The 27,771-nt window shown below is 34.1% G+C and overlaps 1 protein-coding gene across 3 annotated transcripts in view; it reads right to left on the bottom strand.

Moving 5' to 3' along the window:
- The window catches only part of LOC136028281 (solute carrier family 12 member 6-like), a 240,876-nt gene that overhangs the window by 183,493 nt on the left and 29,612 nt on the right, over positions 1 to 27,771 (bottom strand). For all 3 annotated transcript variants that reach the window (XM_065706024.1, XM_065706023.1, XM_065706025.1), the window contains exons 3-5: positions 26,813 to 27,067; positions 22,575 to 22,760; positions 302 to 537 (exon numbers count right to left, since the gene is read on the bottom strand). In XM_065706024.1, coding sequence (XP_065562096.1) covers positions 302 to 537; positions 22,575 to 22,760; positions 26,813 to 27,067 — 677 coding nt within the window. The remainder of the gene's footprint in view (positions 1 to 301; positions 538 to 22,574; positions 22,761 to 26,812; positions 27,068 to 27,771) is intronic.

Genomic DNA, 27,771 nt, shown 5'->3' with positions numbered 1-27,771 from the left:
ATGTTTCTCAATGTGGCCCCAAAAGAGGGAATTTAAAGCCAAATCAAACTTAAGATAAAAGCAACAAAAATTCCCCTCCTAGGTTAATGAATACGTAATTAAACGCTTAAATACATAACCAAATCATTGCTTTCAAAGCAAAAAAATATAAAAGTAGAAAAATTTGAATTCTATATATTTTATACTCTTTGTGGAAGTTTTATGCTTCATCATTCAATAGTCTTATGACTCATAATTGAACTTCATCGTTGGAGAGAGAGGGAGGGGGGGTAACAAAATAAAGAAAACAAAACAAGCTTACTGTAGTCGGTCAGATCCTTCATAGTTGACACCAATACCAACGTAAACTGAAGTAATTGAGAGTACTACGATGAAAAGGACAAGTGGGGCTGCTTTGCTCACAGTTTGGACACCAAGATAGTTTATCAGCCCAACAATAACAACCATTACACTCCCGTAAATTCGTAGATTATTGTAAAGAACATCATTGTCTCTCAATGGATCTCCGAACAAAGCGATTCCTGGAGTCATGTATTGCTAAAAAAAGCAAGAGCCTAACGTTATCTGTATATAATAACAATATTTATTATTATCTAGAATATATAATCTATATAAGAATATATATTTACTATATATATATATATATATATATATATATATATATATATATATATATATATATATATATATATATCATCTTTATAAATGAGTAATAATTGAATATTGCATTTTTTTTTTCGAAAACCACTCAATAGTTTTTCGGGGAAATTGGTATCCTGAGCCTAAGCCTAAAAAAAATCTAGAGGGATCAGAAGTTTGAGAAAATTCGTTAAGAGCCTTCATTTTAGAAAAAAAAATTGTGTAATTTATATCAAATTTATGAATCATTCGAAAAGAATACGAACGTCAAATTTACCTCAGTTGTGGTTATTTTTTAAGTTTCTATGATGCAGACAAACTTAAAACAAATTATTGACATATATCTGCAAGTCACAAAAATGTTTTAAATGTTTCCTAAAAAATTAAAATTTTTTAGTTGAAACTAGAGATATACCGGAAAATTTTAAAAGAAGTTTTATTTCTATTAGGTTAAATTCACTTATAGCATAAAAAGAGAGATAAGACAGAATAACAAGAGCTAAGAGCTCATATGGCACTTGTGACGAGGCGAGAAGAGCTAAGAGCCAAGAGATCATATGGTATGAGCTCTAACAAAATTCGATGAATCAATAGCTTGATTTAAAAAGGAAAATAAGAGGCTTAATGCCGGTCAGGATTTAAAAATAAGAGCTCTGACTCACGATGTCCTTCTAAATATCAAAATTCGTTAATATCCGATCACCCACTCGTTAGTTATTAATACCTCATTTTTTCTAATTTTTCCTCTCCCTTTAGCCCCTCAGATGGTCGAATCTGGGAAACGACTTTATCAAGTCAAATTGTGAACCTCCCTGACACGCCTACCAATTTTCATCGTCCTAGCACGTCCAGAAGCACCAAACTCGCCAAATCACTAAACCCCTCCCCCCAACTCCTCCAAAGAGAGCGAATCCACTACGATTCTGTCAATCACATATCAAGGATATTTGTTTATTCTATTCACCAAGCCTCATCCCGATTCCTCCACTCCAAGTGTTTTTTCAAGATATTCCCCTCCAACTCCCCCCTAGTGTCAAAAGATCTGGTCGAGATTTGAAATAAGAGCTCTGAGACATGAATTCCTTCTAAAAATCAAATTTCATTAAGATCCGATCATCTATTCGTAAGATAAAAATACCCCAATTTTAACATTTTCCAAGAATTCTGGTTTCCCCCTCCAACTCCCCCCAATGTCACAGGATCTGGTCGGAATTCAAAATTAGAACTTTAAAGCACAAGATCCTTCTAAAAATTTCATTAAGATCTGGTCACCCTTTCGTAAGTTACAAATACCTCAATTTTCAAAATTACCCTTCCCCCCAATTCCACCAAAGAGAGCAGATCCGGTTATGTCAGTCAAGTATATTAGACAGATTTCTATTCTTCCCATCCAGTTTCATCCAGATCTCACCCCTTTAAGCATTTTCTAAGATATCCGGTCTTCCCAAATGCCCCCCCCCCAATTACGCTTGATCCGGTTGAACTTTATGATAAGAGATCTGAGTTACGAGATCCTTCTAAATATGAAGTTTCATGAAGATCCGATCACTCCTTCGCAAGTTAAAAATACGTATTTTTTTCTTATTTTTTAGAACTAACCCCCCCCCCAATAGAGCGGATCCGTTCCAATTATTTAAATCATGTATGTAAGACTTCTGCTTATTTTTCCACCAAATTTCATCCTGATCCCTCCAATCTAAGCGTTTTCCATGATTTTAGGTTCCCCCACCCTAAACTTCCCCCAATGTCACCAGATCCAGTCATGATTTAAAATAAGAGCTATTAGACACGATATCCTTCTAAATGTCAAATTTCATTGAGATTCGATCACCCATTCGTAAGTTAAAAATACCTCATTTTTTCTGATTTTTCAGAATTAACCCCTCCCCCAACTACCCCAAAGAGTTCGGATCCGTTCCGGTTATGTCAATCATGTATCTAGGACTTGTGCTCATTTTTCCCACCAAGTTTCATCCCGATCCCTCCACTCTATGTGTTTTCCATGTTTTAGGTTTCCCCCTCCCAAATCCCCCCCATTGTCACCAGATCTGGTCGGGATTTAAAATAAGAGCTCTAAGACATGATACCCTTCTAAAAGTCAAATTTCATTGAGATCCGATCACCCGTTCGTGAGTTAAAAATACCTCATTTTTCTAATTTTTAAGAACTACTCCCCCCCCCAACTACCCCAAAGAGAGCGACTCGGTTCCGATTATGTCAATCATGTATCTGGGACTTGCGCTTATTTTTCCCATCACGTTTCATCCCGATCCCTCCACTCTAAGTGTTTTCAAAGATTTTAGGTCCCCCCCTCCAACTCCCCCCGACGTCATCAGATCCTGTCGGTATTTAAAATAAGAGCTCTGAGACACAATATCATTCCAAACATCAAATTTCATTAAGATGCAATCACCCGCTCATAAGTTAAAATTACTTCATTTTTTCTATTTTTTCCGAATTAACCGACCCCCCACTCCCTCCCCCAGATTTCCAAATCGGGGAAACGACTATTTCTAATTTAATCTGGTCCGGTCACTGATACGCTTGCCAAATTTCATCGTCCTAGCTTACCTGGAAGTGCCTAAAGTAGCAAAACCGGGACTTTAGGTTTCCCCCCTCCAAATCCCCCCAATGTCCTTAGATCCGGTCGGGATTTAAAATAAGAGCTCTGAGACTCAATATCATTCCAAAAATCAAATTTCATTAAGATCCAATTACCTGCTCATAAGTTCAAAATACTTCATTTTTTCTATTTTTTGCGAGTTAGCCGGCCCCCCACTCCCTCCCAGATGGTCAAATCGGGAAAACAACTATTTCTAATTTAATCTGTTCCGGTACCTGATACGCTTTCCAAATTTCATCGTCCTAGCTTATCTGGAAGTGCCTAAAGTAGCAAAACCGGGACCGACAGACCGATAGACCGACAGACAGACAGACCGACATAATTGGCGATTGCTATATGTCACTTGGTTAATACCAAGTGTCATAAAAACCAGTAGGGTTACAGTTTTCAACGCAACAAAATCAATATACTGAAATCGAATTACCGGAATTACATCTTTGAAGAATGAAACGTTACAAAAGGAACATGGCTCAGTATAAAACACCAAGTGTAATTAGTGTATTTACAAAAGACGTTTTAAGTAGCTTCATAATGCCTAGTGGACAAATAAACAACCTATACCTAACAAGGGACTAGAACAGTTCAAAAACCTTAAAAAAAGAAAAACCAAAAGCTTAGGCCCTTGCAGAGCAACTTTTCAAAATGATTCGGATGATTATTGGGTGTGGAGAGTTGATATGAAGAAATGTTCAGTCAAAAATACAAAAACAAGTGATACCGTAGCTGATAGACAACATGTAAAAAAGAAACTAAAGAAGAATTTATCCTTAACCACAGGCAGGAATGAACCCGTGAACCTCAGATCAAGAGGCCTACTTTCATGCGAGTTGCCCATAACAAGTTGCCTCCCTGTCCCCTATGTATAAGATTTATGTATATCGTTTCTTGTTTGATAAAGTCAAATCTAAGTCTGAAGTCATCAACCGAACTGTAACAAGATATCCACCGTACTTAATAATTTGACTTTTCCACAAAACTGTGTATGTAGCCTGCGTTTGAAAAAGGAATTATAATGGCAGTGCAGCTGTTTATAACAAGTCATTGGGACTCTTCAACGTTCTATATATTCCTTGGAAAATCCTCAATTTCCCGACGAAAGAGTAGCAACTTGCCGAATGCTGGTTTTTTCTTAGCTGGCATATTGAAGTTTCACGCCAATAAAACTGTCTAAAAAGGTCACAACTTTAAGGAAGAATTTGTATTTTTCCCATGGTGGTTTAATTTAACCTATGGTGACGCCATGATATCAACAAAATGTTCACAGTGTCTGCGATTACAAGATAAGTGACAACGAGAATCAATATGTATATAAGTCTGACGCATATCCATGCCAGGGCCCAGCGTCAAAACCGGCTAAATAGTTGTTGTTTTTTTCTTCTTAAAACTGGTAAATTGATATTTCTGGCCACAAAAACCACATTGAATTGTAAACGAAATTTCGACCTGTGATCTGTGTTTGGAAACTGGAAAGGACGTATTTGTTATCTATTAAATAAAAAAAAACAGGCTTATTTAACGGAAAGTAAGGAGTGACATTAAAACTTAAAACGAAAAGAAATTACTCGTATATGAAAGGGGATGCTTCCTCATCAACGCCCCACTCTTTACGCTAAAGTTTGACTCTTTGTCTTAACTCTACTTTTTAAAACAGTAAAAAACTTTAGCGTAAAGAGCGGGGCGTTGATGAGGAAGCATCCCCTTTCATATACGAGTAATTTCTGTTCGTTTTAAATTTTAATGTCGCTCCTTACTTTCCGTTAAAAAAAACTTGTTTTTTTTTTATTTAATTTCTGAACATTTTTGAGTCAATGCATGTTTTGATTTTGGCTCTCCACAGACGAATAATTAAAACCAAATTTGCATTTTTTTTTTTTTTTGCTTAATAGCTTCCTCATAGTTTTGATCGTTGATTTTGAGAAAAAAGGAGCGGGGAAGGAGGCCTAGCTGCCCTCCGATTTTTTGGTTACTTAAAAAGGCAACTAGAACTTTTGTTTTTTTACGAATGTTTTTATTTTTAAAAGATATACTTAACTCACAAATTAGCTTACGTAACGATTTTTGTATTCTCATGTTTTTATTACGTATATGAAAGGGTTCACCCCCTCGTCTGTACCTCGCTCTTTACATTAAGCTTAAATTTTGTCCCAATTTCTTAAGAATGAACCCTGAATCACAAAAGCCGTAGAATAAATAGTTGAAATTACTAAAAATACTTTAGCGTCAATACGAGGTATTAGGAGGAGGTGAGCCCATCATATGCCTAATACTTTCTTTTCGTTTTAAGTTTTAATGCTTCTCCTTACTTTCAGTTGAAAAAAACTTTCTCATATTTATATTTTCATTGTTAGTTTTTAAATAATGCTAGAAATTCCTGCGCTACCTCCATGAAAATTTTCTTCCCCCATGACAAATTCCTCCAAGGAAAGTTTCCCCGACATATCTCCCTCTTCTCCCCCCTCAACCTATAAATCCCCCTCTGGAAATGTCTGTATACTTCCAAATGACAATTACTATATGTAAGCACTAGTCAAAGTTTTTAACTTGTGGCCCCTCCTACGGGGACTCTGGGGGACTAAGTCGTCCCCAAAGACATAGTTATAAGTATTTTTGACTACACTGAATAAAATGGCTATTTCAGAATTTTGATCTGGTGCCTTTGGGAAAATAATTAGCGTGGAAGGGGGCCTAGGTGTCCTCCAATTTTTTTGGTCACTTAAAAAGGGCACTAGAATTTCTCATTTCCGTTATAATGAGACCTCTAGCAAAATTCTAGGATCTCTGGGTCAATACGATCACCCCTGGGGAAAAAACAAACCAAAAAAACCAACAAACAAATAAATAAACACGCATCCGTTATCCCCTTTTGGCAAAAAATACTAAGTTCCACATTTTTGTAGATGGAAGCTTGAAACTTCTATAATTGGGTTTCTGATACACTGAATCTGATGGTGTGATTTTCGTGATGATTCTATGGCTTTTAGAGGTTGTTTCTCCCTATTTTCTAAAATAAGGCAAACTTTCTCAGGCTTGTAACTTATGATGGGTTTGAGACAAAACTTGATTAAACTTATATATTTAAAATCAGCATTAAAATCCGATTCTTTTGATGTAGCTATTGATATCAAAATTCTATTTTTTAGAGTTTTGGTTACTATTGAGCCGGGTCGCTCCTTACTGAAGTTCGTGTTCGTTACCACGATCTGTTTGATAACGCATTAAGAAATTAAATGAGATTATATATGAGTCTAAACTGCTAAAGCAAAAGGCGTAGTAAAAATCCAGCAACAAAGCCAGGCTCCTGGTGGCTTCATATATATACATATATATATATATATATATATATATATATATATATATATATATATATATATATATATATATATATATATATATATATATATATATATATATATATATATATATATATATATAGTATAGTGTTTTTCTTAAGTACTTTTACAATCAGAGTCAGCGGGTTTTGGATTGCTCTGAAGAGGTTGTGTACTTTTTTCTTTTCTGCATGTTTAGCCTGAAGGTAACCGGGCATTTTTCAGCGTTGAGATTGAATATATTCAGTAGGTTTCTTTGCTATTTGACTGTTTCTAAACGTGCTCGGCAAGTTTACCCTGTTTACCTCAGGACTGAAGGAAGGGATCAAGTTCAATTTTTCTGGAAGTTTTATTTCAGAAGGGAATGGGGTAAGGGGAATTCAAATTGCGCATTGAGGGACGAGAGCAAAACACTTTTATCAAGTCTCCACAAAAGAAAATATGCTAAGAAGTGTCAATTTTGGGTGAGAACACTTGACCCAAGATTTTTTCCCTCTGCACTGAAAAATGTCTTTTTTGTGTATCTTTATTTACAAAAAATCAAATAAATAGATAAAACATTTGCCTTCGTTTAAATTTTCAAAAACCCATTTTGCCCCCCCTATCCTACCTATATTTTTGCGAATCGGCACCATTACATTCACCACTATTTGTCTTCTTTTGTATGTCCGTCACCCAACAAGGTTTTGCAAATTATATAAATAATTTCTCGTAAATTTATAAAGAAAAGCTGAAATCTATGTGGTGTGGTGTGGCATTGGTAAGAAAAAAACACCTTTTTGTGCGTCTTACTATTGCTTTTCCAGTTTTTGGCAAGGTCTAATATTGTAATTTTATTAGCTTACAACTACTACTAACAACTCACTGCAGTACCAAGCCGCCTGAGGCCAGCACAGCTATACACTTTCATACTCCATCTCAATCTATTCAAAGCCTCCCTCTTAACCCATATCTAGGGAAGTTCCCATTTTCTTTAAATCTTTTTTAGGATTTGCTAAAGCTCTTCTATCCACAAAACTGAACGCTTGCTCAAAATCTATAAAACTGATGATCAAAGGTTTTTGATAACTCAGACACTTCTCGATTACTAGGCTAAAAGTAAAATTTGGTCGGTACATCCTCTATCTTTTCTAAAATCGCACTGTTCTTCTCCTAATCTTTGTGTGCAGCATCTCTCAGTCTAAAAGGCATCATATTACTGAGTAATTTGCTACCTACAGAGGTAGGTACAGAGGTAGCTACCTTTCATTTGGATACTGTTTAAAAACCGTTGATTTTTAACTATTACCTCTTAAAAGTGAACAGCAATTCGCATTTAGGATTTTTTATCAAGGGATATGTGGGTACGAGTATATATTTGAAAAATACTTCTGGCGGCCTTTATTTCCATCATTAAACAATCTTCCTGCAAAAATCGTACATAAAGCAACCTTTAAAGAGAGTTCCAACTGGTGGGAAACGTAACTTTTGACAATTTAACAAAGGCAAAACTGTCATCTACAATTCCAATTTCAAAACAACATTTACATTTATTTTGAATACATTTGGGATCATCCAAAATATTCTTACGGTGTCCAAAACGCATTGAAACGATGCTAATAGCCGATTTCCTATATTTTGAAAGGTATTCATCAATTTTCAACTCTTATAAAAGCATAAATATAACGACATAATTTTAAAATGAATGTAATATTGATAACGAAGCAGCGACCTTCATTGTCTCTCAATGTGTCTCCAAGTGATTCTAATCGTCACGTACTACTCGAAGAAGACGAATTTTTAAACAGATGAAATTAAGATTTATGAATTGACATGTGAAACAGGATTTCTTCAAATTTAATGAAAAGAAAGGATGCAAGAAAACAACTTTGATATAAAAAGCCTTTTATGCGTCAAAATGAATTTTTTTTTAATGTTTATTTTATATCATAGTTCATATATTTATAAAATATATACAAACTTAACAATGCGCAGAAACAATTCAGGAGGTGATGTTTAAATGTCATTTTAAGAAACAATACTGCATTATTCTAGGCTCGTACTTAAAAATCGGTTTCAAGAAGCCATTTGGACCTAAGCACAGTTTCTTTGTTGGGGATGACGGGTTAACTTTAAAAATTAAACATATAAAAATGACGTCAACTTGTACAAAATGTATATTAGTAGCATTAACGTTTAATGTATTATTGTGGGGTGGGTGTATATATAGGCCCCTCTTTTCTGTACAAGTAATCGACTATTGAGGGAAAGATGTAAATTTTGGATTTGAAACAGTATACAATAAAGAAAATGTGCAAAATCATTTGGGAAGCCAAAAATATCAGTATTTCAAAGGAAGCTATGCTTGAACTCGGTGTATGAAAAGTTCTATGAATAATTTTAAAATTAAGAATTAAAATTGAATTTAAAAATCCTGCATCATTCTAACGGAAATGAAAAGTTCTAGTGCCCTTTTTAAGTGACCAAAAAAATTGGAGGGCACCTAGGCCCCCTCCTACGCTCATTTTTCTCCAAAGTCAACAGATCAAAATTTTGAGATAGCCATTTTGTTCCGCATAATCAAAAACCATAATAACCATCTCTTTGGGAATGACTTACTCCCCCACAGTCCCTGGGGGAGGGGCTGCAAGTTAGAAACTTCGACCAGTGTTTACATATAATAATGGTTATTGGGAAGTGTACAGTCGTTTTCAGGGGATTTTTGTTTTGGTTTTGGGGGTGGGGTTAAGAGGAGGGGGCTATGTGGGAGGATCTTTCCTTGGAGAAATATGTCATGGGAGAACAGAAATTCAATGACAAGGGCGCAGGATTTTCTAAAATTACTATAAAAAAAAAAACAATGAAAAAATAAACATGGAAAAGGTTTTTTCAATTGAAAGTAAGGAGTAGCATTGAAACTTAAAACGGGCAGAGATTATTACGCATATGAGGGGTTCTAAAAATACTTTAGCATAAAGAGCGAGGTATTTAGGAGGAGATAAATACCTCGCTCTTTATGCTATAGTATTTTTAGTAATTTCAACTATTTATTCTACGGCCTTTCTGATTCAGGGGTCATTCTTAAAGAATCGGCACAAAAATTACGATTTAGTGTAAATAGCGAGGTATTAACGAGGGTACAAACCCCAAGTTTGTTACGTAAGTTAATTCTTAAGTTACGTATATTTTTTACTAATAAGAAAATTCGTTAAAAATTAAAATATATAGTTTCCTTTTTGTGTAACCAAAAAATTGCATGGCAACTAGGCCTCCTTCCCCATCCCTTATTTCTCAAAATCGTCTGATCAGAACTAAGAGAAAGCCATTTAGCCAAAAAAGGGATTAAAATGTAAATTTCATTTTAATAATTTATGTGTGAAGAGCCAAAATCAAACATGCATTAATTCAAAAACGTTCAAAAATTACATAAAAAAAACTAGTTTTTCCTACTGAAAGTAAGGAGCGACATTAAAACTTAATACGAACGGAAATTACTCCGTATATGAAATGGGTTGTCCCCTCCGCAATCCTTCGCTCTTTACGCTAAAGTTTGACTCTTTACCACAATTCTGCTTTTTAAAACAATTAAAAACTTTATCATAAAGAGCGAGGGAATGCGGAGGGGACAACCCATTTCATATTCGGAGTAATTTCTGTTCGTTTTAAGTTTTAATGTCGCTCCTTGCTTTCAGTTAGAAAAACTAGTTTTTTTTATGTAATGTCATAAGAAGTCGGTGGTGATGCATGGTTAATATGGACAGCAATCGTCTGCCTCAGTATGTTTGATCTTGGACTCCTCCAGGAGTTTGACAGTGCAGACGACAGAAAGCTACACTTGTGCGATGCCTATAAAAAGAAGTAGCGCTCTCAATAAATTTCTGAATTTCAATAAATTTTTGATCTGTGTGCTAACAACAAAATCTTGTATCTCATGATTCAGTGTCATTATACTGATAAATTTAATTAAACTGGTCGTTAGTTTAGTTTGTATATTTTGCTTGTAAAAATGAAAGACAAAACAGAGACACTCTTTCAAGACATGCTTATTTTCTATCTCGAAAACGACTCGATAATTTTTTTCCGAAAATTAGCTCGCTTACATTTTCTGGCCTGAAAATACGGTCTAGTTAGGTCATGATTTTTAAATGCTGAGAATTTAACAGTATACCAAGATTCACTTGCAAAAAAAAATCCTAAGGTTTGACACAAAAATTTAACAGAGAGAAAATAATATAAGAATAATTAAATATAAATTATGTATATCATCCATAAATTTCTGAGTTTAAAGTTTAATGCATATACATTACCTAAAATCTCAATTTTAGTGCTGAATTTCCAAGATCGCGGGAATAATCCCAAAGAATTGCAGTCATATTTATCTTAACATTTTCATAGTTTTACATAGAAGTTTTTCACAAATTCTTTCGAAGACACAAGAAAGAAAAAGGATGCACAGATTATAGCAGAACGATGTATCTTTTATTTTCACTAAAGTGTGGTGTAGAATAACACGTTTTGATTTGGGCCTGAAGCTGTATTAATTTTTAATGTCATATAAAACTGAATATCATAATATGTAGAATTTTGAACCAGGGAAGCCCAGTAGGCTAGTTCTAAACATAGCTTCTTCATGTTCTTCTTTCGCAAGTTTGTGAAATTGCAGATTTTACCAAAACGTCGAGTCATTAAAAATGGCCACACTGTGGGTAAACTACATTAGCGTTATGAATTAGGCATCGTCTATAAATCTATATATCGTTAAGTAGTTTGTTTTGTTAGTGACCGTTTTGTAATATTATCTCCTGGGTAAATAGTTAAAAACCCCTGGAACGAGGAAAATAACGGAAAAAAACCCTTCTCTTCGCAACACCTCTGTTTTTGTAAATTGGTCAAAATACATGATTTGTTGACATAGCAAATTTTAAGCAACCAATATAGAGTGTAAATTCTACGAAGAAATTTATAAATAATTTAATTATTATGTGACTATAAGTTGAGGTATATATAATTCATTAATTTTTTTCAAATCTCAATGTTTATATATATATATATATATATATATATATATATATATATATATATATATATATATATATATATATATATATATATATATATATATATATATATATATATATATATATATATATATATATATATATATATATAAAATTCCCACACGGAAATAAGTCTTACCTAAAATTTAAACTCTCTAAACTTTGCCAGCGTTTATGCTCACATATTTCCTCTGGTCTATTACACACCAAAGAACAGCTTCAGCACTTCACAGTGAATTTCAAAACTTAGGCCATTTACAAGAATTTTTTTTCTACCATTTCTGATCAGTTTTTGAGCACACAAACGAAATGCAGATATTCCCACAAGTTATTCAAACATAAAAAAAAAAATAATAAAAAAAAACTTGGTTTTGTTAAAGAAACACAAATACATGAAAATCTGATTGAAAGAAGTGTAAGATATTTATTAGTTGGGGTTCCAAGGAATCATCATTTGTAGCAACAACAAATTTTCGTCTCTTGGGTCTTCCTACTGTCATTATATAAATATCTTTTCAATGTGTAACGCTCTGTCCATAAAATCACGCATTGAGTAGATTAAAACCTGTTAAAAAAAAGTAATTTTAAAATTTTCAGGTATATTTCCAGCTGGAATTAAAAAGTTTTAATTATTGCTCAGATACCATAAATATTTTTGCATTTTGTATGATAACTTCAGCGATTCTGAACCGAAAAGTAAAATAATTTTTGTTTTTCAATGGGCATATATCACAACGGTGTGGTGATGCTCGCTTTAGGAGATAAGCCAAAAAAGTTTGGTTCCAGGTTCCATGTAATATGAATGCATACTTTTATTAAATAAAAAAAACTAGTTTTTTTAACTGAAAGTAAGGAGCGACACTAAAACTTAAAACGAGAAGAAATTACTCCGGATATGAAATGGGTTGTCCCCTCCGCAGTCCCTCGCTCTTTACGCTAAAGTTTTTTATTGTTTTAAAAAGTAGAATTGAGGCAAAGAGTCAAACTTTAGCGTAAAGAGCGAGGGACTGCGGAGGGGACAACCCATTCCATATACGGAGTAATTTCTGTTCGTTTTAAGTTTTAATGTCGCTCCTTACTTTCAGTTAAAAAAACTAGTTTTTTTATTTAATTTCTGAACGTTTTTGAATTAATGCATGTTTAATTTTGGCTCTCCGCACATAAATTATTGAAATGAAATTAGTATATTAATTTTTTTTTGGCTAAATGGCTTTCTCTTAGTTTTGATCAGACGATTTTGCGAAATAAGGGGTGGGGAAGGAGGCCTAGCTGCCCTCCAATTTTTTGGTTACTTAAAAAGGCTACTAGAACTTTTAATTTTCAACGAACGTTTTTATTAGTAAAAAATATACGTAACTTAAGAATTAACTTACGTAACAAGCTTTTATATTCTTATATTTTTATTATGTGTACGAGGGGAGTTTGTACCCCCCTCGTACACAAGAATTACAGGGGTCATTCTTTAAGAATGACCCCTGAATCAAAAAGGCCGTAGAATAAATAGTTGAAGTTACTAAAAATATTTTAGCATAAAGAGCGAGGTATTTATCTCCTCCTAAATACCTCGCTCTTTATGCTAAAGTATTTTTAGAACACCTCATATGCGTAATAATCTCAGTTCGTTTTAAATTTCAATGTTATTCCTTACTTTCACTTGAAAAAACGTTTTCATGTTTATTTTTTCATTGTTTTTTTTTATAGTAATGCCAGAAAATCCTGCGCCCTTTTTATTGAATTTTTCTTCCCCCCATGACATATTCCTCCAAGGAAAGATCCTCCCACAAAGCTCTCTCCCATCAACCCCACCCCCCAAACCAAAAATCCCCATGAAAACGTCTGTACACTTCCCAATAACCATTACTATATGTAAACACTGGTCAAAGTTTGTAACTTGCAGCACCTCCCCCAGGGATTGTGGGGGAGTAAGTCATTCCCAAAGACATAGTTATTATGGTTTTCGACTATGCGGAACAAAATGGCTATCTTAAAATTTTAATCTGTTGACTTTTGGAAAAAAATTAGCGTGGGAGGGGGCCTATTTGCCCTCCAATTTTCTTATCACTTAAAAATGGCACTAGAACTTTTCATTTCCGTAAGAATGGGCCCTCTTGCGACACTCTAAGACCATCTGGTCGATACGATGACCCCTGGGGAAAAGAAAAAAAAAACAAATAAACACGCACCCGTGATTTGTCTTCTGGCAAAAAATATGAAATTCCACATTTTTTTAGATAGGAGCTTGAAATTTTAGCTATAGAGTTCTCTAATATGCCAAATGCGATAGTGGGATTTTCGTTAAGATTCTATGACTTTTAAGGGATGTTTCTCCCTTTTTTCCAAAATAGGGCAAATTTTCTTAGGCTCGTAACTTTTGATGACAAAGACTAAATTAATTGAAACGTATATATTTAGAATCAGCGTGAAAATTCGATTCTTTTGATGTATCTTTTAGCATCAAAATTCCGTTTTTTAGAGTTCCGTTTACTATTGAGCCGGGTCGCCCCTTACAGTTCTTTACCACGAACTGTTTGAAAAGAAAATAATTCGGTACTTCGGTGCTTCTGACATTATTTCTCCTTTGCGGAAGTTAGGCTCAAAATTGAAAAAGGATTATACTTTTTCTCTGGGCCTCTTCCACCTCTTAGTTCGTTTTTTTTCCCGTTAGTTTTCACCTGTTTTCGCTTTATAGTTGTGTTATCTCTTAGCAGTTCTTTCGTTAGTTTAGTTATGGTTGTGGTATATATGTTTTATCGCTCGTATAGTTGTGTTATTTTCAAATTATACTCCATAATAGAGAGGCTCCGAACAACCAGCATTGTATATTAAGCTCTGAATTTGACGTTTTTTCTAACGTGACCAGATTCGTCCTGCGCCCTTTTCATTGAATTGTTTTCCCCCATGGCATATTTCTCCAAGGAAAGATCCTCCCACATAGCCCCCTCCCTCAACCCTACCCCCAAAACCAAAAATAATCCCCCTGAAAACGTCTGTACACTTCCCAATTACCATTATTATATGTAAACACTGGTTGAAGTTTGTAACTTGCAGCCCCTCCCCCAGGGACTGTGGGGGAGTAAATCATCCCCAAATACATAGTTATCATGATTTTCGACTATGTTGAACCAAATGGCTATCTCAAAATTTTGATCCGTTGACTTTGGGAAAAAAATTAGCGTGGGAGGGGGCCTAGATGCCCTCCAATTATTTGGTCACTTAAAAAGGGCACTAGAATTTTTCATTTCCGTTAGAATGAGCCCTCTTGCGACATTCTAGGACCACTTGGTCGATACGATGACCCCTGGGAAAAAAAAATAAATAAACACGCACCCGTGATTTGTCTTCTGGCAAAAAATGCAAAATTCCACATTTTTGTAGATAGGAGTTTGAAACTTCTACAGTAGGGTTCTCTGATACGCTGAATCTGTGAATCTGATGGTGTCATTTTCGTTAAGATCCTACGACTTTTTTTTTATTTTCCTAAATAAGGCTAATTTTCTCAGGCTCGTAACTTTTGATGGCTAAGACTAAACTTGATGAAACTCATATATTTAAAATCAGCATTAAAATGCAATTCTTTTGATGTAGCTATTGATATCAAAATTCAATTTTTTAGAGTTTTGGTTACTATTGAGCCGGATCGCTCCTTACTACAGTTCGTTACCACGAACTGTTTGATGTTAGTACATGACGGCATTGTAAAAACAAAAATTAAGGCTCTTGATGAATTTTCTCTAGATTCTGACGTACCTAAATCGTTATTTTTAGGCCAGAAGGTCTCAGGAAACAAAATTTCCCAAAAAATATGGATGCATTTCCGAAAAAAAAATCCATATTTAAATATATAATTAGATACACAATTATTGCTCGTTGTATTGCCAAAGGTATTGACAAGAATGACGTCATATAATAATCTTTATGCTCCAATCTTTGAAGGAACTGCAAAAACAAACAAAATGTTTCTAGCTACGAGTGCCGAAACAAAAAGTATAAATAGAGCAAGTGCCAAAGATAAATAGATAGTTTATTCTGTAGATAATCTGCTAACAACAGAGTAATCATAAAAAAAGAAAATATAAATCATATTAGACCTTAACTTTTACCATTACTAGTGTTAACACTTTTCGTTTAATACAAGTATGATGCTTAAAGTGCGCAAAAAAAACCATGCAATTTCATCTGATTTTGTGACTTTTATGATTTCATGTAATTTATGCAACTTCCAGTAGTTGGTTGGTCCTAAAAATCATAGTTCTGTCGATTTAGATAGTGTTTGAAAATATAATTGCTAGGCCATCTCTCTAAAACTTCACATTCAATTTTTGCATTATAATCAACTACTCACAGAAGCTGAAACTCAGACTGTTCTAGAGCAAAGTTTTGTCTGCATCGAGTTTCTCTTTGAAATACCTGAAGCAAACCGCGGAATAAGAAAAACAACCTACCAACTTTGAAAATAACTGTCTTCGCCGCGATCAGCTGGTGAGACCGTGTTAGTAGCAACGTGATCTGTAATCACACATGCTAACCAGACATCGCCTCCATTGTGGGGCAATGAAGATAGCGATACCTTGGGAATATTCTCCGTATACCAGATCACTGGCTTCCTAAAATGCTCCTGCACTAGCAGCTAGAAGGTATCCATCACCGAGGAAGAACACGCTCACAGAACATAAAAATGTCACAGAAGAGTCCTACAGACGAGTTGCATCCGAGAGTGGGAGTACATCTACGCAGCGACTCACTTGAGGAAGGGTTTGAGGCTAATAGTCAACTACTTGTGTGCCTCTAGAGGCACGGGAGTAGCTAAGGTCTAAGGTAAGGATATGATATCCTGTTATTCATAGTTTAGATCTTTTTTGTATGAGGTAATCATTTCAATTCTTGTGCGGGGGAAGAATTTACTACAGTCTTTTCCTTTAACCTGTTTTTTGTAAACCTTTTGAATATGTTTTTGCTTTATGTTGTTAAACATACGGAATTAAATTCTAATCAATGGGGTACCAAGCCTCTTCATATGGATTTAGGCATCAGCCCAAATCCTGCATATTGTGTTCTTGCTAATTTTTATGAAAAAGATGAGTATAATCCCCCCCAACAGCCAATATGGTCACGCCTGTTGATAAAAAGTTCAACATTTATGAGTGATATGTAACATATTATTGATTTTAACTTCGGACTTATGTTAAAACGAGAAAATTAGAATGGCTAGAATATATTTTGGAGCATAATCGGTCGTTTTGTTATATTAGAATCCAATAAATACAGAGTAAATAAAAAAAAAATAAAATATAGTAAATATTCCACTTTGATTTGCGACTGGTTAAGAAAGAAGTTTTCGGGTTTCTCAGATGTCACGATTGAAGCAGTAAAGCCAATGACCCTTACAGCACATTTAAGGTACAAACCATTTTACATCTTCATCAAGTATTTTATCTACCCTCCTCCATTTCCTATATAAAAATCTTGGTTACACCATTGCTTTGAAAACAATTTAATCTTCTTTTAAAATTTCTCTTTCTCTCCTATTTACAATTTCTCTTATTGCCTTTGAGTTTTTTTATTTTGTCTACACCTTTTCCTTGAAATTTGAGAACTGTGTATGCTTCCCTATTCAACATAGAACATTTTATTTCCATTTTCATCTCACCCTCTCTGTACTTATTTTTTCAAAGAAGAATTATCTTGTCAGAGCGGAGAACGCAAGGTAATCTTACGATGTTTGAAAGACAGAAATGAAAACGGTTTGGAATTGACACCCGTCAGCTCTTAGCAGACTACTAGACATTGATTACCATTTGACTTTTCAAAGCCTTACTTTCAATCGATTTACTTACTTTTAGTCTTAAGATGCAAGTATGCTTTGAAAATAATTTAATCTTCTTTCAAAATTACTTTTTACTCCCCTATTTACAATTTCTTTTATCTCAATTTAAGTTTTTTATCTTTTCCAAACCTTTTTCTTGAAATTTGGAAACTGTATACGCTTCCCTATTCAACATGGAACATTGCATCTCCATTTTCATCTCACCCTCTCTATACATATTTTTTCAAAAGAAATTGTCTTGTCAGAGCAGAGAGGAGAACACAAGATAATTTTACGATGTTCGAAAGACAGAATGGAAAGTAGTTTGAAATTGATGCCCTTCGGCTCTTAACTGACTACTAGACATTGATTACCATTTGACTTTTCAAAGTCTTACTTCCTATCGATTTACTTACTTTTAGTCTTAAGATGGAAATTTTCTCGTGGCTTTCTAACAGCTTTCTAGGAAACTTTTAGCTTCCTTCGTTGAAAGATATTAATCTTCGAGCGAGGAATTATGAGACCATTATTTCTTCAAACGAAAGTTTTCTCGAGATGTAGGAGCAGAAAATTAGAAAGATTATTCAGCTGATGGGCAAGCATAAATAGGAAAAAATAGACTTTTAAGCTAAAACTGAAAGAATCATGAAGAAGTGCCTTTAAATGTAAGATTATCGAAAAGGTTCTTTCAAGGGTTTTAGTTTTTGCTTTTGGAAATTTAACGTCCTTTAAAATTCGGCTATCAAACAAGCAAAAAGACTTATGCATCAGGACTTACTTTGAATGTAAGCGATACCTTTTGTGTATTATAAAGAGATTTAACCGCAGTGTTTTTGGCGACTCAGGTGTTAATAAAAAAAAACAGAAGTGATATAGAAATACCTAAGGATTCAAATTAAAATTTTCAACTTGGCCACTTCCACTCAAATTTGGCCACCACTACCATAAAGAACTACAATAAAAATATATAAGGATTCAAAATGGAATTATCAGTTTTCGAAATTTGACTCCCATTTTCTTCAACCATATCCAAAAATTAATTTTCTGCTATTTTAATCTTAGGAAAGTGGCATTAGAAATGAGATTTAATGCTTCTGAATATACTAGCAAAATAAACATTTTCCAGATCGTGGAATTTTCTTTTGTGTGAGCAGTGAATTGGTTCTGAAGATCTCTTAACTTGAAAAACCATTTTAAAAAAAATAACTTTTTTTTAATTGAATTAAAAGAAAACAAATTATGACTAATAATGTTAAAACAGTGTAGCAGCAAGAAGTCACAAGAGAATAAGAAACAGAAGATCACACTTTCGCCAACCACAGGCTGTGTAAGGGTTCCACTTAAATTAGCTCCCATTATATCCTACAATGACCTGTGAAGGACTGTCAGAAAGCTTCTGAAATGAGCCATTGTTGTAGATCCCATATTTGCACGATGCCGTGTGTACGTGCAATGTAGCTTAAGTTTTACTAAATGGCTATCAAAATTCGAGCAGCTTCCTTTGCAATCGTTGATGAATCTTGAACAACAAGTAAGTTTTGTTCTCTGATCGATCTCACTATCCTCCAAAAGCAGCGTCGCCAGAAGGCAAGAGCAGAGATGAATTGTCCTGGTACAAAAGCTTCTTGTTCGTACTTCCCTTCTTCATATTGTCCTTACAGTTATTCTCTCTAGTCCTCGCCACTGAAAACACTACAATGGGGCAGAATATAGATCATTTACCCAATAAATTTCTTGGTGGTCTAGAGGATAATTTTTCATCGCTCATAAAGTTTTGATCCTTTCCTCATATCCGAAATTAAAGCTTATAAAGCAGAAATTAATTTCTCAAAGTTCCCAGTTTCGAATCTGTAAAACTTAATCTAGCAGCTAAATAAGTTAGAGATTGGATTTGAAATTCTCTATAATTCCCGATCTCTATGGGATTATTTATTAGGACATAACCTTCAATTCTCATAACAGATCAATAATTACCAAAATTTTCTAACGTCAATGGATCTGCTTTCTCAAAAGATTTGGGGTATATTTTCCATTTAATGTATTAGATAAGAAGTAAGACCATACAGTCCATTAATTAAAGAGCTTAAAGAAGACTCCTTGACAATATCAAAAAGATACATTCGGTAAGGATTACGAAGTTGATGTAGGGACACAGGGGCAGGGAATTTTGCACTGGGAAGAAGTAAGAAAACCTGTCGGCTCTAATGCAAGTTAGTATTTTTTTTTTTTTTTTTTTTTTTTTTTTTTTTTATCAATCAACATTTATAAAGCTTTTGTGAACCCATACAGACATGGGAAGAGCTTAATACTTCAAAATATCGATAGCCATAAGACCCTTTTCCGATTTTTTTTCTTTACGTATTATTTGAAAAATTTCAGTATTGTTCAGCTTTGTCAAATTTTTCCTTCGTAAACTCATTTGAGTTCTGAGCCATTATGCCAATTTTCTAAACATGGGGATAAGGAATCGGTGGAGAAAATATTCACTAAATTTTGCCAAAATTCTTGATAATTTCTTTTACTAAATAAATATTATACAAAGATATAGCCTGGGCTCCAAAATCCTAATTCCTGGGGAGAGCAAACTTTCAAATTTCTGTCAAATATATCGTGTCAACCAAATTAGGAAGTAAAATTGGGAAACAATAATAAGTATTAAAATTATGTAATGTATTCCAAATTGGTGGGCAAGAGAGGGGTTCTAGAATACTAGTTATTATCAAAATAGTTGGATCTTACCCAAATCTTGCAGAGGATTTAGTTTATATCACCCAAACTTGCTGGTAATAAAGAGTAAATGTTCTAGTAGCACTTTTGAAAGGAGTGGTAATAGATATTCCAATCTTTTTTGGGACAGGAGTATTCTTAGCTTGTACTACCACTAACTACTCACTGCATAACAAAATCCACTTAGGCTAACACACCTACGCACGCTCCTGCTCCATCCAAACCAATTTAAAGCCTCTCTCTTTACAACCTCCAATAGGCTCTAATTTCCCTTAAACCATTTCTCACGACTTCCTCTCAGCCTATTCGGAGACGACAAGTTATTAGTTTGGCCCTTGATGGGACTATAACGGAGACCTAAACTCTTGCTGCCAAGACTACTACCAGAACTGATAACCCCATAAATTAAAATTTGTGAAAAGTAAGCCGCGAGAAAATTTAGAAGCTATAAAATCCTAAAATCTAAGAAGAAGAATCGCTTGGGCCCTAGAAATAGATTCTCATCTGGCAAGTATCACACTAAGAGTTAAGTTAATATTACTACACCTAGAACGTCTTCTTGTTGCAGCGGAAATTCAGCAAATGTTCAAGTAAATAAATTGCATTGTTTATTTTCAGATTATTTGAAAATTAGAACCAGCTATACATCTAAAATTACAGAAGATAGGTAAGAGCTTGAGTTATTTTAGTCGTAGATGCCTTTACTCTTTCAGTGTCTAGCACAAATTCAAGATCTTTAGGAGAGGGAGGTAAACAAGCTCTTATGTATTTTGAGGGTTCAGTATTTGACTCTTTTAGAGGAGGAGGAAGAACAGTTACAAATTCTCATCACTTGCACACCTGCCGGAAGAGCTGTCAAAGCCTAGCCACACCTGGCTGGAAGTACGAACTAGTCCCGTAGTTGTGACTTTCTATGGTGCGATCCTGGTCTGATCTTAGTCAGTTGGACGTGGAGGGTATATTCTAGCGTGCTTGTGGTTAGTTTCACTGCTGTGTGGACAAACTGAATTATGCCAAACTTAAGCAACTGTCATTTGTGGTTGCAGCTGTCCTTGCTTGATCTACTTTTTGTATATTCAGCCAGAGCCTCGTATATTCATCAAATCTCAGTTCAACATGGTAAAAATGTGCAAACAGTTTTAGTTGCATGTCAATCAATATTATATATCAATCAATGTTATCAATGTTATCAATTGATCAAAATTATCAATGTTATATTTATTAATTTATCAATTTATTCATGTCTTTATTAATGTCTTTATTCAGATTTGTTACAGTTGCAAAGCTTATATAACATTGTTTACTATAGATTGTTTAAAAAGCTCAAAAGTAAAAAGCTTAAAGGGCGTTTAAAAAGATATTTTTAAAATGTTTAACAAGCTCAATACCGAGTGATCTTTTAGGTTTTATTTTGTTTTTCATTTTTGGTGTATCATATTTTCACATTTTGGTAAACACATGTAAGTTTTTATCACGGAGATATTGTCGTAAGAGTTACCATCGATATACAGCAGTAATGTGCTGCAATAGCTGTGAAACATCGTTGTAAATGGTTTAGTCAAGAAATAGCTGCAAAATAGTGCAGTAACTATGGTTCATGGGTCACAGTTACTCCACCATTTCATGAAGCTTTGGCACTGAAGATCTAGTTTCTAAATTGAGGGTGGTTTTTCAACCAAATATTTACGGTAAAAAAAAATGGCAAGTAAAGAGTGACCAGGACCATTGTACATGAAATTATAAAAGTGAAGTTAAAAGAACCCAAAAAAGTTTGTCTATTTCCAAAGATTATATAAGTATACTCTTTACGAATATGTTAAATTTAATATGTAAAATAGAGGTGCACACCAAAAAGAGGTAAACTCACCAAAAAGAGATACTAAATTGCATAAAAGCTCTTTGGGCTTTTTTTATACTGTAGATAGGACGCGTTTTTGAAACCTTTTTTTTTTGCACTGAAATACTTAAACAATAAACATGCTTGAGTCTATGAATTTGGAACAGAATATCAGCTCGTAATTTTAAGTAAAAAATGTGTTTCAGAATTGGATTTTATTAAACGCAAGAGTTTTTGAGGGAAACAAGTAGAAATATCTAGGGTCCTCTTATTTCTAAGATATCCTCCCTTGTTTCTTGAATTTACCAATATTTCAACTTTAAGGGAAGAGGATAATGGTCCTGGCCACCTTAAAATTTGTGTCTCCTACTGGCACCCACAACCATAGGTCTTTTCATGTGGACATGAATTCTACTGTGCATACGGTGTTTATTTTGAAAATAGGTCAATCTATGCAACTGCTTATTATTGTTTCTTAGAACCTAAGGGCATTACAAGACCTATTTTTGAAAACATTTGTCTAAATGCATTGAGAAACCAAGGTATGATAACCTTCAACAAAGTAGAAGACTGTACTTACAATTAGAATCTCAACCGCTCCAACAATATACATGGCTGCTGCAAAAGTGGTACCAACGTAAAATAGAAGACCTATTGCCCCACCAAGTTCTGGACCTAGATTCCTTGATATCATATAATACGGTCCTCCAGCAGGAACTACTCCGTTGGTTGCAATAGCAGACATAGAAATGGCAGTAAGCATTGTCTAAAAAGAGTATAAATTTGTAGTTTTTGAAGATTCAAGCATATTTACAATTCATCCCTGTTTTAAAACTATAAAATGAAACTACTATAATTTTTTGAACTAATATGAAAAATTCAAAATTTATTCATTTCACAGCGTTATCTAATAGTAAAAATCAACAGGAAACTAAATCAAACTTAAAAATTTCTTGCAAGTTAATAGATCAGTAAGATGCTCTCTCAGTGGAAGAGTATATTTCTGCATTTACAAGTAGAGAGTTTAGAATTGCAACAGAACAATATTTAAAGTAAAATTCAAGAAATGAGCTGTCTTTTTTAGGCAAAAATCAAAGCCCTTAAGATTTAGCGTATTTGCAAACGGGTCCCACTTCAAGTTTTTGACTTATTAGCATTTATTTTTATGCCAGAGTTCTAACCCTAGATCTATATCAGAGGATATTTCCCATAATGTATAAATCCGATTTTAGGAGAATTAAGAATCCTGATTTGAGGAAATCCAGATAGTTTCTTGATATTACTTTTGTCCTGGCTGGCAGAAGACTAAATTTCAATTGTCAGTCTCACCTTTCGTGAAGAAAAAAGAAACTTGGACAATAGTGACGCAAAAGTGCTCTTTAACTATCATTTTAACATGCTCCCCTCCCCATCAGGGTTGCCACCACGGTCAGTTCCTAAAGTGCTACAAATACCCAAATGTACGTGCTACACAGTGATTTTCGGTGCTGCAATCACAAATTTGACTGTAATAGTGGAAAAACATCACTTTAGTGCTGCAGGTGGCAACCATGCCCCCCATACAAGTAAAAGTCTTTTTAGCCTCCTTCAAACTCTATGCTCGATTAAATAAAAAACAAGTTTTTTTTAACCGGAAGTAAGGAGTGACATTAAAGCTTAAAACATACAAAAAAAATTCCGTATATGAAAGGGGCTGTCCCCTCCTCAACTCTCCGCTCTTTACGCTAAAGTTTTTTTTATTGTTTTAAAAAGTCGAACTCTGACAAAAAGTCAAATTTAAGCGTAAGGGGCAGGGCGTTGAGGAGGGGACAGCCATTTTCATATACAGAATAATTTCTGTTCGTTTTAATTTTTAATGTCGCTCCTTACTTTCAGTTAAAAAAGCTCATCGTACATAAATAATTAAAACGAGATTTGCATATTAATTTTTGCTTTTTTGGCGAAATAGCTCTCTCGAAGTTTTGACCGAACGATTTTGAGAAAAAAGGGGTGGTAGAAGGGGCCTAGTTGCCCTCCAATTTTTTTCGATGCTTAAAAAGGCCACTGGAACTTTAATTTTATTGATGATCAATTTTTTATTAGTAACATATATACGTAAGTTACGAATTAACTTACGTAACGAACCTCTATATTCGTATTTTATTTTATTACGTATATTATGAGAGTTCGCTCCATTGTCAATACCTCGCTGCTTTACACTAAAGTTTGAATTTTGTTCCAATTCTTTAAGGATGACCCCTGAATTACAAAGGCCGTTTAATTAGAATAATTGCTCTTTTGAAATTACTAAAAACACTCTAGCGTAGAGAGCGAGGTATTGGTGAGGGGAAAAAGCTTCTAATATGCGTAACATTTCTCTTCATTTCAAGTTTTAAGGTTGTTTCTCACTTTCAGTTGAAAAAAAAACTTGTTTTTTATTTAATTTCTCATTTTTTTTTTTTTATGATGCTGGAAAATCCAGCGCATGGAATTTCATGCGTCATGGAAACTCTCGCCCCCATGATAAGTTCCTCCATGCAAAGATGCTCTCACTTAACCCCCCCCCCTCCACAGCACCAGAAAAATATCTCCTAAAAACGTCTGTATACTTCCCAATAACCATTACTATATGTAAACAATGGGCAAAGTTCATAACTTTCAGCCCTTCCACCGGGAACTGAAGGGGATTAAGTCGTCCTCAGAGAGATAGTTATTAGCTTTTTTGACTATGTTAAAAAAAACGGCTATCTCAAAATTTTGATTTGGTGACTTTGGGGTAAAATGAGCGTGGGAGAGGGCCTAGTTGGCCTCCAATTTTTTTGGTCACTTGAAAATAGTACTAAAAATTTCAATTCCTGTTAGAATGAGGCGTCTTATGACTTTCTAGGACCACTGGGTTGATACGATCACCTCTGGGGGGGGGGGGATAAACAAATAAACAAACAAACAAGCATCCGTGATCTTTTTTCCGGCAAAAACTACAAAATCCGAATTTTTGCAGGTAGGAGCACAAAAGCTCTAGAGTAGGGTTCTCGGATACGCTGAATCTGATGATGCAATTTTCATTAAGATTATATGACTTTTAGGGATTGTTTTGCCTTTTTTGAAAATAAGGCAAATTTTCCCAGGCTCGTAACGATTGATGGGTAAACTAAACTTGATGAAACTTATATATTTAAAATCAGCATAAAAATCTAATTCTTTTGAAGTATATATTAGTATCGAAATTCCGTTCTTAGAGTTTGGGTTACTATTGAGCCAAGTTGCTCCTTACTAACAGTTCGTTACCACGAACTCTTTGAAATCAAAAACCGCCAAAATTTCAACAAAATTGGCGATCAATGAAGATTTTTGGCCTCTAATTAGATAATCCTGGGTCTGGTTATTCTGTCCTAGAAAATTAGAAAAAGAACGATGTCTTAAATTTATAAGCATTAGAACACAGAGTTATATGAGAGCGGATTTATCTTATATTTAGAAGATGGACTATCTGTGAGGGATCTCAATACATCAAATGTTTAAATCTACAGGGTGGTCTTAGAAAGGATTTAGAAACGTTTTTGGTCAGTGTTCTAAAAATAGTGCAAAATAGCACAATGAAATGTAAGATGGAGACACCAAAAAAGGATGAGTGCATCATATCGAAATAACAGCTTCAATGGCAGCACCCTTTACTTAAGAAACAAATACTTATTGAAGATGGATAGAAATAGATATCTCCAAAAGAAGTAAGACGTCTCCCAAAAAATCGTAGCTACCATTCTAAGCATTACAAGCCAAACAATAACATAAGTAATGTATTTATGCTTCGTGCCATTATTAGGCTTTTAATGCTTAAAGGGGTATTTAAGACATTAATTCTTCTAATTCGGATTTTCGGCAAGGGAATTCTCAAAAGTTTATGCTTTCATGACCAACTTTTATTATCAGGGTTAATTGACATAGTAGTTACCACCCCTGAATCAGCTTCAAATGATGATTCTTCCTCGCATGACAGTGATTTTTTTAAGCCTGTTATAAATTCTCAGTTACTACGGACACGAGTTCACTTTTAATAGGTGACTCCTAAGGAGGCAACGCTGATTCCTCTTTTCACCTACAACGGAAAGGCGGAAACGCGCCTTGCCTGTTTTAAAGGAAATCGATTTATATATCTGTGTGCAATTTATCTTAGACACCTATGGCCCTTGTGACGTTTCTACTTAATGGCATCTGAGAAACATCACAAAAGATTTTTACTCCTAACAGCATATTCTGTGAAATATTTTGATATCAGGTGTTCATATCTAGTTTCTTATTTCCTATTCATAAGATGTTTATCAGATAAAAGGAAAAACCTACAACACAACAATATCCAAAAACAATAAAAATGCAAAAATGGAAACATCACAAAAGATTTTTACTTCTGACAGCATATTGTGTGAATTATTTGGATATCAGGTGTTTCATATCTAGTTTCTTATTTCCTATTCATAAGATGTTTAACAGATAAAAGAAAAAACCTACAACACAACAATATCCAAAAACAATAAGAATACAAAAATGGAAACATCACAAAAGATTTTTACTCCTGACAGCATATTGTGTGAAGTATTTGGATATCAGATATTTCATATCTACTTTCTTGTTTCCGATACATGAGATGTCTAAAAAATAAAAGGAAAAATCTACCACGGAACAACATCAAAAAACAATATAAAATGCGGAAAATGGAAACTTCACAAAAAGATTTTTACTACTGACAGCATATTCTGTGAAGTATTTTGATATCAGGCGTTTCATATCTACTTTCTTATTTCCAGTACATAAGCTGTCTAATAGGTAAAAGGAAAAACTTACCACACAACAACATCCAAAAACAATGAAAAATGCTTGAATAACACCAGCAGTTCCCACCAGCCATGTAAATCTGATAAAAAGAATAATTCCAAAAATATTTTGCATGCATGGAAAGTAGACCCCTGACATCCATCCTAGACCAGCCTTTTTTGACGATGGTTGTGCTGCCTCCACTTCACTTGGAGCTGGGGTGGTGGCGCTGTAGTTTTGGAAAGACTGGAGGATTGATGAGATGATTGGACGGTCTCCTGATTCCTGTAAAAATGTATCAATTAACGGAAAAGAAGAATACATCAATTGAATGGTAATTATAAGTCAATCAATTTAATGATAAGTTTTGAAGCTAAAAACTTGAGACTTGTATGCTTCTGATAATGAAAATAGTAAAAAGTAAGAAACATTTAAAATGTATTTAGTTTTCAGTAAAGTGCAAATTATGTTCTAGCTTTGAGAAGGCACGGGGGTTATCAATCCTACTCATGTTAATTCCTACTGTTTTTTAGTTTGACATTTCTCATAATTTTTTTTTTCTTTTTTTCTAGTTAGTTTCTTTTTAATTTTACTGGAATTTTATTTCTTAGAGTTTCAGCTTCTATCGACAAGGAACACAATTTACTTATTCGATATTGTATTCAATATTGTATTTACTTCTTTAATTGGTTGAAATTTGTACTTTTATAGTGAAATCTATACAAACTTTCACATCATTAACATTTTTATTCAAAGAAGATATGTTTCGTTCTTTTTACAGGAAAATATACGTGATTGAAACTAACAGAATTTTTGATTTATAAATTCCAATACTCAAAGGTTGGTTGTTATTGCTTTATTTTTTGAATTGTACGGAGTCTCTTTAAAATTATTTCACTTTCATCCATAGATATGTGCCTCCCCAAGCGTCCAATGCGCACAAATTAACTTAGTGTATAGCCCCTTGGAGGAAACTATTTTCAATCCTT

Source organism: Artemia franciscana, chromosome 6 (genome assembly GCF_032884065.1).
Source record: "Artemia franciscana chromosome 6, ASM3288406v1, whole genome shotgun sequence".
NCBI lineage: Eukaryota > Metazoa > Arthropoda > Branchiopoda > Anostraca > Artemiidae > Artemia > Artemia franciscana.
The sequence above is the reverse complement of the archived record's forward strand: the minus strand, read 5'-3'. Positions and strand labels throughout refer to the sequence as shown.